This window comes from Eurosta solidaginis, chromosome 5 (assembly GCF_040869045.1).
Source record: "Eurosta solidaginis isolate ZX-2024a chromosome 5, ASM4086904v1, whole genome shotgun sequence".
Taxonomy (NCBI): Eukaryota; Metazoa; Arthropoda; class Insecta; order Diptera; family Tephritidae; genus Eurosta; species Eurosta solidaginis.
The window spans coordinates 136,376,922-136,396,195 of NC_090323.1; the positions used below are offsets into that span (position 1 = coordinate 136,376,922).

The window sequence follows — 19,274 nt, forward strand, 5'->3', positions numbered from 1 at the left end:
TGTCTTTAGGATATGATAGATATGCCGTTTGCCATAAGTAAATATACATATATACATAGATACATACTAACATTTATTCATAGTAACACTTCAATATATTTAATGTATGTGCTAGTACATATGTATTAATGTATGTATGTAGTTAAATAATTGCCATAGTTAGTTTACAATAATGTCCATATACGATTGTCTGTTGATTGTTGATTGTATTTTAATCTGTATTCAAATGAAATTGTCTAACTAACTAAGGAAACTTCCATAGTCAACAAATACATAGAGTAGTTTATAGATTCAGTATTACATATGCATATAAAACGTTATATACACATATATATACGAATAAATAGTAAATGCATACTAACATACAATTTTAGTTTTATGCACTCAAAAATATACACAAACATACAAGTCTAATACCTCGGTATTTATATATTAAACATATTCTACATATGGTATATTCGTATGAACGTAAAACTCATTTAAAATTATATTTATTTAGTGAATACCTAATCAGCATGATTTCTGCTACAAATTGTAGGACAGGGGCTAACGTGGTCGACATACGTACATATGTGCATTCATATGTTTATCTGATTATGTACATATGAATACCCAACACAAAAAATCGTATTAGCAATCATAAGGAGCAGACAATGAACTCCAGCAAATAAAAATCTCCATGTAAAAACGAAATTACCATAAAATTTTTGCGTCGAATTTTTTTAAATACTCAGACCATAAGTAAGAATCTTTTCGCTTATCAAAACAAGTCACAACGTTAACCAAGACGAAATTCCTTTAAATGCGTTGAAAAGTGCTTAAATAAATTACTTTTTACAAAACACAACTTAGCTGTGCAACCGCCCTTACCAAACGGCAGGAAACTTTAGGAATATTGTCGCCAATACATTTCTGCGATTATAATTAATTCATTAACTGACGAGTAATCAAAACCGAACATTATATAGCCAGATGTGTGGTCTTATATTTATATTAAGGATACATTTGAAGATACAAATATAAGTATCACGAACACTTAATGATATGACAATATCGTGTTTCGGAAGAGGCTATAAAACAGTTAAAATGCTAAAAACGACTTTGTTAACCTATTTCTTCAAAGTTGGGCAAATCTTGTTCGACTCATGGCATTTAAAGTATTGCAGAGAGTTTAACTAAGAAGGGGGAGGAGGGTCAGGCTAGGTTAGGTTGAACTGGCCGGTCCATGGGGACCTCACATGGAGTTAATGAGTACGTAGTGTGACTAGAAGTTTCTTTAACTACCAAACTGAAAAACCCTATCAAAAACCAGGACCTATGTTATAAAATACCTCCGTCCTCTTGGCAAATACTAGAAGCCTTCTAGGACCTATGCCATTGCTGCTTCCAGATCTGATAGCTGTATCACTTCTAACGGCTGGAGTCTTAGGCTGGCAAGCGCAGGCATGTGCACCTCTCGTCTTTCCTTAATCTCGCCCAATCTGATTGGGACGTCTACGGCGCAAGCTTCAAGGGATGCGCCTTTTTAGCTATTTCATTCGGTTTTTAATTACCATCTATTCCCATATGCCCGGGGCTCATTTTAGTTGTATGCTTTTCTCCGTCCCGATTCTTTCCAGGGATTGCTTACACCCTAACACACTTTTAGATGGTGTGCTAAGCGAGATTATTGCCTTAATTGCTGCTTGGCTGTCAATATAAAATATAACACGTCGGCAGTTTAAGCTATTATCTTCCAGTGTTTCTACTGCTTTGGTTACGGCTAATATTTCCGCTTGGAAAACGATACACTGATCTGGCAGCTTGTGGGATCTGTTTATTTACGGATCAGCACAGTATACCGCAGACCCTGCTCTTTTCACTACTTTGGAACCATCTTTGTACACATTTGAGCATCCTTGCGCCAACCATCCACCTCTATTGTGCCTTTAAGAGCCCTCTGAAAAAAGATGGAAGGACAGACGGATGGCGGGATATAAAAGATGATATTTAAGAAAAATGTGTTATCATCACTGCGATGGGGGTCAATTTTAACTCTCTACTTTTTTCTCCTACTTTGTGATCGCCGTGCTGTGGGGGTAGCGTGCTCCGCCTACCACACCGAAAATCCTGGGTTCACGCCCCGAGCAAAGCAATATCAACATTTTTTAAACAAGTTTTGTCAACAACAAGAACGTTCTTCTAAGTGCCTCTCGGAAGTGATTTTGCAAAATGTCCGAGAGTACTTGTGCCATGAAAAGCTCTTCAGTGAAATCTCATCTACTTTGCAGTTGCCGTTCGATGTCGGCGTAAAACATGTATGTCTTGTACGGCCAATCGCTTTGGGAGTTAATGCACCTTGCAATTATTTTTATTTTACATTGCTTTATCATATCACTTCTGACGTTTAATATCAGTATAATTGATAAAATATTTTTTTTAATGGGCGTGTCACCAACCGATTTTTCTAATTTTCACGTAGTGTGTACATACATATATGCATAGTAGCAAGAAAAGCCTCCCTGCCGAATTTCAACATTATATCTCAAACGGATTATGATTTACGGTGAGGTTATACACATATATACGTCGTAATATGGACATTTTACTGCAATGAAAAAATTAATACTTAGATCTGATGATATCTGTACAATAATTTTGCTTGCTGTGGAACTCCTTATAAATAAGTTACGCCTTTATGCGGTTAATCGAAAATTTGGAATAATCAGTTAATCGATCGATACATTTATTAATCAAAATCGAAAATTACTAAATTAATTTTAAAACTGTTTAGTCAAAAATTTATTATTTTGCTCACATATTCGAATGAAAAGCAAAATTATACTTCGCGTGAATTAATCTAATTCGAAAAGAAAATTTTTAAAACGAAAAAATACGATTAATAGAGTCAGTAGGGGACTTCGACATATGAATTATAAAAGGGTGGCGAAATTCGATTAATCATTTTATTTATGCTTGCTTTTACTTAAATAAAGAAGGCAAAATTAAATTTTCCTTTTCCCTCCTACGCGTTTCGAAGCTCTTACTTCTTCCTCAGGGAGTCTAATGATTTTATTTTAAAACAATCCATTAACATTATTTATTTATTGATCAATCAAAAAAGCAGATTAGAATTACCCGACTAAATGGGTAGCGTGTAATTATTCTGCATTACACAATTCTGGGTGACAAAATTATGTAAATTGCAAAAAAATACTGCTTGAACAATATTCTGCTTTTTTAAAATTCTGCTTTTTAAAAATCTGCTTTCTAAAATTCTGCTTTCTAAAATTCTGCTTTTTCAAAATTCTGCATGTTTAATTCTGGAAGTCAAAATTCTGCAATCATGGCATGGCTTAGCCGGTGTTGGATCGGCTAAGGGTTATTTTTTTAAAGGCCGCCTACGCAGAAGGTTATACTACGCAGAAGGACATCACCGTGGCGGTAGCTACGGTTATACCACACAACCGGACTTGGCCCAGGGTTATTTTTTATAAGCGCGGCCGAAAGCGGCCTAGGCAGAAAGGTGTTCTACGCAGAATTACTGTGCATGGCGCACTTTTTAAAATAATTACATGACCTCTTTAACATTGTTAACATTATATTTTAATTTTAGAAAGCAGAATTTTAAAAAAGCAAAATTTAGTTTTTAGAATTTTGTACATACATAATTTCGACACCAACCCATTAAATGAGTAATCTAATTTATGATTAATCTAACAAAATGAGGTTTGTGTACGATGTACATTTTTTTTAAGTTATAAATGTATTGTAGGCAGTATAGGCTTACTACCTACGTACTACTTAAATGGGCAAGTCCAGGGTAAGGAACGCAGCGGTGTTTAGGAATATTATAATCCTTGTACAGTTCTGTCAGAAAACTTCATTAAGAATGAAATAAAAATTTAAGACGTTGGATATGAGCTAAAGAACTTTTTCTGATTATACAATTTTTTGTCAATGAATAACACTATATGACAGTGAACATATCGTCGACGCCGGGGTAAGAGCTGCCAATTCCTCGTTTTACTCAAAACGACTTTTTGACGATGATGATGTCTCCTCATACTTGCAATAAATGTAAAAATTTCAAAGTTTTTATTCGATTTAGCTTTTTCATTGTACTGTGAAATTTTGTTTGATGGAGTTAACATATTTCACCGCGTCGTCGACTATATACCCTTTGCGAGAAATAGTTACAATTTCGAATAAACTATCAAAATATGGAATAAAGGACGAAACTCTCTTTTACGATAGGTGGAGGCATAGATATCCAATTTGACCCGTTCCGGTCGACAGACATACATATTCATATCATCGAACGAATTCAAATGCTGATAGACTGAAAATTAAAAACGAGTTATTAGTTTTTACTGCTTTTATATCTTAGGAAATTGTTGAATACAAAAACTAAACCTTTCTAAATCTATAAAAGTTACACCTCTCCAAAAACAGAACAAGTTGTGTTCGCAAACAAAATAGTAAGGAAAACCTTATAAACCGTAAGTCTCGATATATTTTGTATGATTTCTATAAAATATCTAAAAATAAAGACACAATTTGTACTACCTATCTAAAAAAGGCTAGATTTTATTATTCAAAAGTCGTGGAATAGCTATACACTTTAATTTATTCATACATATGTAAGTATGTATGTGCACACGAAAAAGTACATTTGTATATGTATTTTTATATTTTCACAATTCAATTAGAATAATCGCTTGGTCTCGAAAAAACTTCAACTTAGTTTAATTAATTCATTTTCCCAACCCAACGTAAATAGCAAAACAAGGCTTAGTATTTTTACGGTTCATTAGAAATTAATTATTTACAAACTAATATACTGAATTAATTTACCAAGAAACTCAAATGAATTTAATACTGTGGTTGATTCGAACTAAAATGGAAAAGAAAATACGCGTTTTAAATTTAATTAGAATGATACTGATGCGAATTAGCAAGAAACTGCGCGAACATGCTAGCAAATTTTGCAGAGACCATAGTCGTTATGAATTTTGTTAAAAAAGTTCTATCTTTCAACTACTTTAAGACCATACGAATACTTTTCAAGATATATTTTATTTACGGTTTACCGAAAATTACAATTATATTTTAGCTTTTAATCGAAAATAATAGTTGTTAAATTTTTAGGAAAAAATATATATATAAAAACCACGAACAATGCGAAATATGTTTTGACAAATTTTTCACAAATTTTTCAATAGCTTTAAGCTTTTGCTGATTTTTCGATACCTTTTTGTATGGTGCTTAATGACTTCGTCAAACCAACATGTGGGGTTGTTAAAGGTTTTCCCTGCTTTACTTTTCCTACAAATTGAATGGACAGGACCTATATGTTTTGTGCCGAATCCGAGCGGCATTAAATTTCTGGCATAAATACATTCGGGAGTGTCGCCAAAGACGTCAGAGGAGCGATTCCGATTAGAAAACGTTTTCTAAACAATTTTTATGTTGTTTTTCCATGGCCTTGAGCCAGGACCTTAGATGTGTTAAGTGAGCAGCGCATAAATATTGCATCAAGATACGGTACTTGTTCCAATTCTGTCCCCTGGCAGTGCTTTCAACTGACACTTTTAAAATTGTAGACCTTTAGAATGTGTTCATAGCTGGTACATTGATATGTCATTCTGCAATAGTCGCAGCCTTTGTTAAGTAATTTATACTAGGGTTTGCCCAGTGGTTGAAATTCAACAAGCACTGCAGTTGTCTGTAGGCATATCACGTACAACAATAATACACTATTATCTTTTCTTCCTTCCTTAGTTTTTGCTTTGCTTTCCTTTCATTTCCTTTGCTTTCCTTTCCATTCCATTGCTTTACTCTCGCTTCCTTCCATTTCCTTCTTAATTTGGCTTACTTTTCCTTTTCTGTTTTTTCTCTCATTTTGCTTTCTGGCTTTACCATTTTTGTTTTATTGATTTAACTTTTTTGCTTCGATTTTAGTTATTTAACTTTCTAAGTTTAATTAATTTTCATTTACATTATTTTATTTCATTATATTTATTTTTTTTTTTATTTTACTATATCTTTTTTATTTTAGTTTATTTAATTTTTAAAAATTTTATTTTATAAAATTTTTATATACAGCACCGCAACAATTTTACAACCAAGGAAAACACAAAAACATTAACATTGCAATTAATGCCTCATCACGTGCTTTATTGTTTATCAGTATGAAAATTACGCATTCAATCATCTTTGCTGTCTCTGGCTCTGTAATTCCAACAAAAGTTATATACACTTTTAGTTATATTTGAGGCGTATGAGTCTACTTCAAAAGCAAAACATTCACCATTTTTATGCATAGTTACATTAAAGGTATTGCTTTCAGCCTCATCATATAGTCACACGTATAGCGTTTGTGTTGACTTATGTAGTGGTATCATTTTTAAATCGATTACCTTTTGAAATTTTTTGAATGGCCTGCACTTGACCTTAAGAAGGCCTATCAAAACATATTTTTTATACCTTAGAGTTATAGTTTGGCCTATTTGCCTATTTAAATAATAGATACATATATGTATGTAGTTCACACTTGAACGCTGTTGCAAAACCGTGGCTACCGGTCTCTGTGCATTCAATTAACACCTGTCCTGAGATGGTTATTAAATCAATAGTGCGAAACTGTCGCTTTCCGTGACTTTCTCGCATATTCGCTGCAGGATTTCGATGTCAGAAATATACTCGGAGTGTTTGCAAAACCGCTACCACACCATGGCGGCCACCAAAGTTTTCTGCAGCGACTCGCACTAATGCCGAACTGACGGAGAACTATCACATTATGAAAAGGGTACTACTACTTAACAAAATTATAAAAAAGCTACATGTAGCGTATTGATACTTCCCAGCGAATATTTTAAACGAAACATTTAACTCAAATCTACAATAAGCGGTGATTATAATATTAATAGAAATAAGTAAAAAAGTTATTACAATGAACATTTGCAATTAGAAAATGTGTGTAAATTTCATAGTTTTGTCATCTTTATATTTGCTGCAAAATATGAAAACCCAGTAGACATTCGGACTAGAATTTCCAGAAAATTGTCATAAGACGGAGCAGTTACGCTCATTATGAGCTATTAGAAGAGAATGGAAAGAATGTATTTTCCTTCTTGCGGTGGTCGTCTGATATGAGTCCAATTTCATACATGATATGAACCTGAAAAGGACTCCGATATGACTTCTAGAAGGCTTATAAATAGCTCATATTTTGCCTGTTATATTACTCCATTGAGAGTCTTTCTAGTCTTATTTTGTATGTGCCTCATTGACCTCATATACTGCTCTTTTTAATACTAATAAGACATTTATTTGGCCTGTTTAGGCATAAATTCCACATAAATAGAATAGCTTAAAGCAATCAGCACTAGGCACACCATGACATACATATATTACAATATAGATAATACTTTGACTTTATAAAACTCGTAACGATTAGCGTTCGCATCGTGAAAGCCTATTTTCAAAGAGTCTTCCAAGCGGCTCTCATGCACTGAAGTGCACCGAATATTGTCTATGAATTTTCAAGATGCTCTGTGTAATGCTATCACATACACAGCTATGATGTTAATTATTAGACTTTTCCGGGGTTCTCTACTATCCATATTATTGATTCACTATAATCAACTGAAATTAATCGATTTACATATTTGCTTGCCAAATAAAATTAAGTAGGTACATAATCGAATAACAATGCTATTGTTTTCAATTTAAATCCATCAGATCACACGCCTAGATAGAACGATACGAGTACTGAGTGAGTAGTATCTATACTTTTCTAAAACTACTAGGGTATTTCGTATGCTTTTTTCCCGATACTTTACGTCGATACTTTACCATGTGCCTATGGTGTACATGTTTAATATAAACAGTTCGTTAAAACCATAACTTGAGCATAAACTGAGATCATCGATAATGCGGTAAAAGCTACGCATTTAACTTAAACCGATTTATTATAAAGGTGGAATGGGAAACGATTTCTGTATATGGTGGTAAAAAAAAGTATGTGTTCATTGTTGGTGGAGTTAGCAGCTTTTACAGCATCTTCGACGATATATTGATATATTGAAAATGGTCGAAATCAGATTATATCCACGCACACTTTCAAAAATGGATAAAAAGAACAATGCTTTAACAATATCTATTTCGTCAATTTCTCCACAAAACGGCTAATGACATAAAAAAAATACTTAACGCGATTTGCCTGGGAGGATATTTTATACGGAGCTTCTCTTCCAATTTGCGTCGTGCTTTTTTTATTTATACTCAGTTGAGCAGAGCTCACAGAGTATATTAAGTTTGATTGGATAACGGTTGGTTGTACATATATAAAGGAATCGAGATAGTTATAGACTTCCATATATCAAAATAATCAGGATCGAAAAAAAATTTGATTGAGCCATTTCCGTCCGTCCGTCCGTCCGTCCGTCCGTCCGTCCGTTAACACGATAACTTGAGTAAATTTTGAGGTATCTTGATGAAATTTGGTATGTAGGTTCCTGAGCACTCATCTCAGATCGTTATTTAAAATGAACGATATCGGACTATAACCACGCCCACTTTTTCGATATCGAAAATTTCGAAAAACCGAAAAAGTGCGATAATTCATTACAAAAGACCGATAAAGCGACGAAACTTGGTAGATGAGTTGGACTTATGACGCAAAATAGAAAATTAGTAAAATTTTGGACAATGGGCGTGGCACCGCCCACTTTTAAAAGAAGGTAATTTAAAAATTTTGCAAGCTGTAATTTGGCAGTCGTTGAAGATATCATGATGAAATTTAGCAGGAACGTTACTCTTATTACTATATGTACGCTTAATAAAAATTAGCAAAATCGGAGAAGGACCACGCCCACTTTTAAAAAAAAATTTTTTTAAAGTAAAATTTTAACAAAAAATGTAATATCTTTACAGTATATAAGTAAATTATGTCAAGATTCAACTCCAGTAATGATATGGTGCAACAAAATACAAAAATAAAAGAAAATTTAAAAATGGGCGTGGCTCCGCCCTTTTTCATTTAATTTGTCTAGGATACTTTTAACGCCATAAGTCGAACAAAAATTAACCAATCCTTTTGAAATTTGGTAGGGGCATAGATTTTATGGCGTTAACTGTTTTCTGTGAAAATGGGCGAAATCGGTTGATGCCACGCCCAGTTTTTATACACAGTCCTCCGTCTGTCCTTCCGCATGGCCGTTAACACGATAACTTGAGCAAAAATCGATATATCTTTACTAAACTCAGTTCACGTACTTATCTGAACCCACTTTATCTTGGTATGAAAAATGAACGAAATCCGACTATAACCACGCCCACTTTTTCGATATCGAAAATTGCGAAAAATGAAAAAAATGCCATAATTCTATACCAAATACGAAAAAAGGGATGAAACATGGTAAGGTAAGGATTGTTTTATTGACGCGAAATATAACTTTAGAAAAAACTTTACAAAATTGTTGTGACACCTACCATATTAAGCAGAAGAAAATGAAAAAGTTCTGCAGGGCGAAATAAAAAACCCTTAAAATCTTGGCAGGTATTACATATATAAATAAATTAGCGGTATCCAACAGATGATGTTCTGGGTCACCCTGGTCCACATTTTGGTCGATATCTGGAAAACGACTTCACATATACACCTACCACCACTCCCTTTTAAAACTCTCATTAAGACCTTTAATTTGATACCCATATCGTACAAACTCATTCTAGAGTCACCCCTGGTCCACCTTTATGGCGATATTTCGAAAAGGCGAACACCTATAGAACGAAGGCCCACTCCCTTTTAAAAATACTCATTAACACCTTTCATTTGATACCCATATCGTGCAAACAAAGTCTAGAGCCACCCCTGGTCCAGAAAGGCCCACTCCCTCTTAAAATACTCATTAACTCCTTTCATTTGATACCCATATTGCACAAACGAATTCTAGAGTCACCTCTGGCCCACCTTTATGGCGATATCTCGAAACGGCGTCCACCTATGGAACTAAGGATTACTCCCTTTTAAAATACTCATTAACGCCTTTCATTTGATACCCATATCGTACAAACGCATTCTAGAGTCACACCTGGTCCATCTTTATGGCGATATCTCGAAAAGGCGTCCACCTATAGAACTAAGGCCCACTCCCTCTTAAAATACTCATTAACTCCTTTCGTTTGATACCCATATTGCACAAACGAATTCTGGAGTCACCCCTGGTCCACCTTTATGGCGATATCTCGAAAAGGGGTCCACCTATAGAACTAAGCCCCTCGCCCTTTTAAAATAATCATTAACACCTTTCATTTGATATCCATATCAAACAAACAAATTCTAAAGTCACCCCTGGTCCACCTTTATGGCGATATCTCGAAAAGGCGAACACCTATAAAACGAAGGCCCACTCCCTTTTAAAAATACTCATTAACACCTTTCATTTGATACCCATATCGTACAAACAAAGTATAGAGTCACCCCTGGTCCACCTTTATTGCGATACCTCGAAAATGCGTCCATTTATAGAACTAAGGCCCACTCCCTCTTAAAATACTCATTAACTCCTTTCGTTTGATACCCATATTGCACAAACGAATTCTAGAGTCACCCCTGGCCCACCTTTATGGCGATATCTCGAAACGGCGTCCACCTATAGAACTAAGGCCCACTCCCTTTTAAAATACTCATTAACACCTTTCGTTTGATGCCCATATTGTGCAAACAAATTCTAGGGTCACCCCTGGGCCACCTTTATGGCGATATCTCGAAACGGCGTCCACCTATGGAACTAAGGATTACTCCCTTTTAAAATGCTCATTAACACCTTTCATTTGATACCCATATCGTACAAACGCATTCTAGAGTCACCCCTGGTCCATCTTTACGGCGGTATCTCGTAAAGGCGTCCATCTATAGAACCTAGGTCCACATCCTTTTAAAATACTCATTAATACCTTTCATTTGATACCCATATCGTACAAACGCATTCTAGAGTCAACCCTGATCCACCTTTATGGCTATATCCCTAAATGGCGTCCACCTATAGAACTATGGCCCACTCCCTCATAAAATACTCTTTAATGCCTTTCATTTGATACACATGTCATACAAACACATTCCAGGGTTTCCCTCGGTTCATTTTCCTACATAGTTATTTTCCCTTATGTTGTCACCTTAGCTCTCAACTGAGTATGTAATGTTCGGTTACACCCGAACTTAACCTTCCTTACTTGTTTTCCTTACAAATTCAGGTGGCGAGACACATTTTCACTGAGATGCTTTTTATGGAAGCAAGCTCGTTTAAAAAATTTTTTCTAACTGAAATTTTTTTCAAATGCCATAAGTCGATTATTTTAAATTGTTTAATGTTCGTCCTGTTTCTCTTTAAATTTATCCTTAAACTATATGTAAGAACACACTTATGGTTTGGTTGCGCCCAAAATTAAAAACAAAAAACATACGACCTCAGTTAAAAAAAAAATCTCACATTTGGTAAATCTTCCGAAGTACTCACTTGGATCAAATAAATTCGATACCTTTTACTGAGTATTTTATATGAGTACCGGTATCGATACTTTTTCTAAAAGTAAGTACTAGATCTAAACAGCGATGAACTTGAAAGAGATGTTGCTCAAAAAACATGGACAACTTATCGCATCTCTCAAATGATGAAAACAAATATTTTCTCTGTGAATAAAGAACTCGATAATATGCGAAGATAAAGAAAATCAAAAGTGATCTATCTCCCCTTAGATCTAGGTGTGTGATATATATGAACAAAAATAGCTGTCAAATACTTAAATATATACTAGCGTTATTTTCTTATTATCTGTTTGCTTATATCTTTGTTCTCCTTTTTATTAAAATTTAGTTTATTTCATATTTATTGAAAATTAGTTAATGTGTAATCACTTTTACTCGCAAACCTACATACTCCTACTCGTAAAATGTTTCAAAACTCAGTAAATAATACTTATGTAATAACAATATTTTTGTACTAGTTTTGTAATTTATAGCTCAGTTGTAGCTAAATTAATTCTCAGCGCAACTAATAGGTGTCGTTTTCATCTCTCTTCTTTTTGTCCTTTTCCAATCACATGCTTTCTTGACATCCTCTAAATGGAAACAACAGTCGATTTAACTAATGGACAATTGACGCCAAATAACAACACACCTTTACTCACCCAGGCGCTCTCAGGTAAGTGACGTGCCGAATAAATCGTTTATTATAAAAAAGGACACGTGTGCACATTTTCAAATTTTCCACTATGCACAAAAAACCGTTGTAACTCTTTTGTTTTTTAAAGTAATCGCGCTCGTTTCTTGGTGACTTTTTGAGCGTTTTAACCTGTTGGAATGTGCCTTTTTAATATAAACAAGAAATTTGTTATAAAACAATTTCATTATAATGCTTGAAATTTATTTTGTACACAAAATATATGTTTTTAAAGATGAAAATGTTAAGATAAAGAAGTAGTATGGTATAACTAATTTTCATAATCTCAGTTCGACGACATGGTTGAAGTTGCCAACGCAACGGCAGTACCGTAGAATTCCTTATATTCTGTAAAATGATACCGTATAACCAAAGGGTCGAATAACGGGGGAAATCAAGATCACGTGAACAAAAAAATGTAAGGCGCGATAGCCTCCGGAGAGATTTAGGGCGAGCTTCTCTTCCAATTTCGCGTCGTGTTCCTTTTAATTCTTAAAATGATGGAACGGAACCTATATGTTTTATGCCGACTCCTAACGACATTTGCAAGACAGATACATTTCCACTGAGAAATTTTCCATGGCAAAAATACACTCGAAATCACTGCCGAAGGGCGACTCCGCTTAGAAAAAGTTTTCTAAATGAAAAAAGTTGTTCCTAAATTTTTGAAGTTGCCTTGCCCGGGGTTCGAACCCAGGATTTTTGGGGAGGTGGAGCAAGCTATTAAATATTATATAGGGAAAATCGAAATTTGAAAAGTGAACTGCACACTTTTATTTTTAAGTAAAATTTTTTTCGAATAAACGTATTTAAATTGTGTTTGTATGAGTATTTGTTTTTTTATACTCAGTTGAGCAGAGCTCACAGAGTATATTAAGTTTGATTGGATAACGGTTGGTTGTACATATATAAAGGAATCGAGATAGATATAGACTTCCATATATCAAAATAATCAGGATCGAAAAAAAATTTGATTGAGCCATGTCCGTCCGTCCGTCCGTCCGTTAACACGATAACTTGAGTAAATTTTGAGGTATCTTGATGAAATTTGGTATGTAGGTTCCTGAGCACTCATATCAGATCTTTATTTAAAATGAACCATATCGGACTATAACCACGCCCACTTTTTCGATATCGAAAATTTCGAAAAACCGAAAAAGTGCGATAATTCATTACAAAAGACCGATAAAGCGACGAAACTTGGTAGATGAGTTGAACTTATGACGCAAAATAGAAAATTATTAAAATTTTGGACAATGGGCGTGGCACCGCCCAATTTTAAAAGAAGGTAATTTAAAATTTTGCAAGCTGTAATTTGGCAGTCGTTGAAGATATCATGATGAAATGTAGCAGGAACGTTACTCTTATTACTATATGTACGCTTAATAAAAATTAGCAAAATCGGAGAAGGACCACGCCCACTTTTAAAAAAAAATTTTTTTTAAAGTAAAATTTTAACAAAAAATTTAATATCTTTACAGTATATAAGTAAATTATGTCAAGATTCAACTCCAGTAATGATATGGTGCAACAAAATACAAAAATAAAAGAAAATTTAAAAATGGGCGTGGCTCCGCCCTTTTTCATTTAATTTGTCTAGGATACTTTTAACGCCATAAGTCGAACAAAAATTAACCAATCCTTTTGAAATTTGGTAGGGGCATAGATTTTATGGCGTTAACTGTTTTCGGTGAAAATGGGCGAAATCGGTTTATGCCACGCCCAGTTTTAATACACAGTCCTCCGTCTGTCCTTCCGCATGCCCGTTAACACGATAACTTGAGCAAAAATCGATATATCTTTACTAACCTCAGTTCACGTACTTATTTGAACCCACTTTATCTTGGTATGAAAAATGAACGAAATCCGACTATAACCACGCCCACTTTTTCGATATCGAAAATTGCGAAAAATGAAAAAAATGCCATAATTCTATACCAAATACGAAAAAAGGCCTGAAACATGGTAAGGTAAGGATTGTTTTATTGACGCGAAATATAACTTTAGAAAAAACTTTACAAAATTGTTGTGACACCTACCATATTAAGTAGAAGACAATGAAAAAGTTCTGCAGGGCGAAATAAAAAACCCTTAAAATCTTGGCAGGTATTACATATATAAATAAATTAGCGGTATCCAACAGATGATGTTCTGGGTCACCCTGGTCCACATTTTGGTCGATATCTGGAAAACGCCTTCACATATACAACTACCACCACTCCCTTTTAAAACTCTCATTAATACCTTTAATTTGATACCCATATCGTACAAACTCATTCTAGAGTCACCCCTGGTCCACCTTTATGGCGATATTTCGAAAAGGCGAACACCTATAGAACGAAGGCCCACTCCCTTTTAAAAATACTCATTAACACCTTTCATTTGATACCCATATCGTACAAACAAAGTCTAGAGTCACCCCTGGTCCACCTTTAATGCGATACCTCGAAAATGCGTCCACCTATGGAACTAAGGATTACTCCCTCTTAAAATACTCATTAATTCCTTTCATTTGATACCCATATTGCACAAACGAATTCTAGAGTCACCCCTGGTCCACCTTTATGGCGATATCTCGAAAAGGGGTCCACCTATAGAACTAAGCCCCACGCAGTTTTAAAATAATCATTAACACCTTTCATTTGATATCCATATCATACAAACAAATTCTAAAGTCACCCCTGGTCCACCTTTATGGCGATATCTCGAAAAGGCGAACACCTATAAAACGAAGGCCCACTCCCTTTTAAAAATACTCATTAACACCTTTCATTTGATACCCATATCGTACAAACAAAGTCTAGAGTCACCCCTGGTCCACCTTTATTGCGATACCTCGAAAATGCGTCCATTTATAGAACTAAGGCCCACTCCCTCTTAAAATACTCATTAATTCCTTTCGTTTGATACCCATATTGCACAAACGAATTCTAGAGTCACCCCTGGCCCACCTTTATGGCGATATCTCGAAACGGCGTCCACCTATAGAACTAAGGCCCACTCCCTTTTAAAATACTCATTAACACCTTTCGTTTGATGCCCATATTGTGCAAACAAATTCTAGGGTCACCCCTGGGCCACCTTTATGGCGATATCTCGATACGGCGTCCACCTATGGAACTAAGGATTACTCCCTTTTCAAATGCTCATTAACACCTTTCATTTGATACCCATATCGTACAAACGCATTCTAGAGTCACCCCTGGCCCATCTTTACGGCGGTATCTCGAAAAGGCGTCCATCTATAGAACCTAGGTCCACACCCTTTTAAAAGACTCATTAATACCTTTCATTTGATACCCATATCGTACAAACGCATTCTAGAGTCAACCCTGATCCACCTTTATGGCTATATCCCTAAATGGCGTCCACCTATAGAACTATGGCCCACTCCCTCATAAAATACTCTTTAATGCCTTTCATTTGATACACATGTCATACAAACACATTCCAGGGTTTCCCTCGGTTCATTTTCCTACATGGTTATTTTCCCTTATGTTGTCACCTTAGCTCTCAATGTTCGGTTACCCCCGAACTTAACCTTCCTTACTTGTTTTTTTTTTTACTATTAATAGGTTAGATGAAGTTTCACCTGACTGACTGGTGTCCCGTACAAACGGATGCTTTTTTGTGATTTTTCACACAAGTTTACGAATATTTCAAGAGCTGGTTTCTATTTTTATTTACAAATGTACCAAAATAATACCAATCCTAATGCACTAAAAACTTTGTCTGGAAAAGTTATTGTTTTAGTTAAGGTCTAAAAATGAAAAAAATGTATACGATTTTTCCGTACCAACCGTGGAATGATCCTATAGCTATTATTGTGAAGAACGGGCTTAACATTATCAACATCGCTGGGTGCTTCAACGCTGCCTCTGTTTAAGAAGAAATATACGACTTCCCTCTAGAATCTGAGCACTCTCTGAACATTGGTTACCAGGTCGACCCTTTCGCTCTTACCGAAATTCGACCTTTCGTCTTTCGCCGCATTTTCGGTAATATTTTAAAACTTTCCTGTACTCTGTGGCATATTTTTCGATCGGCTAACAGCCATTTAGCTTTATGGATCTTTAAATGTTTAAACTTTGAGCTGGATATGAAAATATTTCAGGAAATAGCGATGTCGATCGTCCTCATTCCATTTATTATTATCTGAAATTGCTGCATTAATGTAGTTTTTTGAACAACATATATTTTTCTTTGCTAATACATGGAAAAAAGCGATAGAGACTACAGATCTCAAATTTGTATGTGGGTGTAGTATTCAGCCTATTTTGTGATTCTTGTGTAGTGCAATTCTATTTTGAAAGGAAAAGATGGTTATAAATAATATCACATCTTCAATCGTTTTTGAAGATAGTCAAATAGAGTTTTTAAGTGAACCTTACGAAGTTGATAATATACATTTTTTGCAGTGTAGCTTTATAAATGACGGAAATGTCTAATTAAGTATTGAGTTATCGCAGAATTATATTTCATTTTTATATAATATTTATTTTTTAAAGGAATATTAGTAGCGGTCAGGAGAAGTAGTATGTTAAATTCCATTACAAAAGATTTCTTTAAATGACAATTATTGCAAAACGTGTGATGATGAACCCACGGATATTGATAGAACGATGCGAGTACTGAGTGAGTAGTATCGATACTTTTCCAACAAAATACTTGAGCATTATATACTCGATGCTTTTTACCAAATACTGAGGAAAGTATCGATACTTTTCCCCGATACTTCACCGTGTCGATGGTCTAAAGGTTTAAGTATAGTTCATTCACAAGATATTTTGGAAAATTATTAACTCAAAATATCGTGGACGCTGCTAATCCACCTTTCATTCAAAACTACTTTTTAACAAGTAAGGAAGGCTAAGTTCGGGTGTAACATACTCAGTTGAGAGCTATGGAGACAAAATAAGGGAAAATCACCATGTAGGAAAATTAACCTAGGGTAACCCTGGAATGTGTTTGTATGACATTGGTATCAAATAGAAGGTATTAAAGAGTATTTTAAAAGGGAGTGGGCCATAGTTCTATATAGATGGACGCCTTTTCGAGATATCTCCATAAAGGTGGACCAGGGGTGACTCTAGAATTTGTTTGTACGATATGGGTATCAAATGAAAGGTGTTAATGAGTATTTTAAAAAGGAGTGGGCCTTAGTTCTATAGGTGGACCAGGGGTGACTCTAGAATGTGTTTTTAGATATGGGTATCAAATTAAAGGAATAAAATGGAGTGGTGGCAGTCGTATATGTGAATGCTTTTTCGAGATATCGACCAAACTGTGGTCCAGGGTGACCCAGAACATCATCTGTCGGGTACCGCTAATTATTTTATATATGCAATACCACGAATAGTATTCCTGCCAAGATTCCAAGGGCTTTTGATTTCGCCCTGCAGACATTTTTCATTTTCTTCCACTTAATATGGTAGGTATCACACCCATTTTACAAAGTTTTTTTCTAAAGTTATATTTTACGTCAATAAACCAATCCAATTACCATGTTTCATCCCTTTTTCGTATTTGTTATAGAATTATGGCATTTTTTTTCATTTTTCGTAATTTTCAATACCGAAAAAGTGGGCGTGGTCATAGTCGGATTTCGGCCATTTTTATACCAATACAACGTGAGTTCAGAGAAGTACGTTAACTGAGTTTAGTAAAGATATATCGATTTTTGCTCAAGTTATCGTGTTAACGGCCGAGCGAAAGGACAGACGGTCGACTGTGTATAAAAACTCGGCGTGGCTTCAACCGATTTCGCCCGTTTTCACAAAAAGCAGTTACCGTCGTAGAATCTAAGCCCCTACGAAATTTCACAAGGATTGGTAAATTTTTGTTCGACTTCTGGCATTAAAGTTTGTCCTAGACAAATGAAATGAAAAAGGGCGGAACCACGCCCATTGTCCAAAATTTTACTAATTTTCTATTCTGCGTCATAAGTTCAACCCACCTACCAAGTTTCATCGCTTTACCCGTCTTTGGTAATGAATTATCGGACTTTTTCGGTTTTTCGAAATTTTCGATATCGAAAAAGTGGGCGTGGTTATAGTCCGATATTGTTGATTTTAAATAGCGATCTGAGATGAGTGCCCAGGAACCTACATACCAAATTTCATCAAGATACCTCAAAATTTACTCAAGTAATCGTGTTAACGGACGGACGGACGGACAGACATGCCTCAATCTAAATTTTTTTCGATGCTGATGATTTTGATATATGGAAGTCTATATCTATCTCGATTGCTTTATACCTGTACAACCAACCGTTATCCAATCAAAGTTAATATACTTTGTGAGCTCTGCTCAACTGAGTATAAAAAATTGTGGAATTGGAGCCGATTTCTGCACATGGTGGTAGTTTAGTAGGTGTTTAGTTTCCAGTATCACACATTTCCAAAATCCATAAATTTTAAATACATTTTAAAATGTAGAATGTTGAGTGAAGTTGTCATCCAATTAAATTTTTTCATTCATTCATTTTTAAAATTTTATAAAATAATTTTTAAAAAATAATCGAAATATTTATCTATTTTTTTGATATTCTTTGTTTTAAGTTCGAAAAAAAAATGCTATAAAAATTATCTCAGGTTTTTTGTTCGGTGAAATTTGATGACCTTAATACTTATTGAAAAAGAGCATAAGGAACAAAAATCCAACTTTCGACATCCTGTATAATCGCAATCCGTTCATATTTCGTTCACTTCTTTTCCACAGGAAGGGTACATTTTCTGACAACATTTACACTAACTTGGTATGAAGCCCCATATTTGAGGGTACGCAGATGGGTATATAATGTTTGATTTCCCTCGAACCTAAACTTCCTTACTTGTGTTCTCTCATTTAAAAAAATACAAAGTTCCTTCGCTTTTGGTAGTAAAACCGAAGTACTCAATTTGATCGAGTATACTTTCACTGAGTATGAGTACGAGCATCGATACTTTGGTCCGAGTGTTTTAAATGAGTACCGGTATCGATGTTCTTTTTTAAGTTCCATCACTACCCACGGACAAATAGGCTGACGAATAGACCCATGCATGGGTGAGTAATGCTACCATTAACTTT

General features: G+C 34.9%; 1 protein-coding gene across 4 annotated transcripts in view; it reads left to right on the top strand.

Moving 5' to 3' along the window:
- Rbp6 (RNA-binding protein 6) overlaps positions 1-19,274 on the top strand; it is a 1,756,398-nt gene that overhangs the window by 1,711,651 nt on the left and 25,473 nt on the right. For all 4 annotated transcript variants that reach the window (XR_010953559.1, XM_067788144.1, XM_067788145.1 and 1 more), the window contains one exon: positions 12,123-12,188. Coding sequence is in view for 3 of the 4 variants with exons in the window: in XM_067788144.1 (XP_067644245.1) it covers positions 12,123-12,188 (66 nt within the window). In the remaining variant the exon portion in view is untranslated. The remainder of the gene's footprint in view (positions 1-12,122; positions 12,189-19,274) is intronic.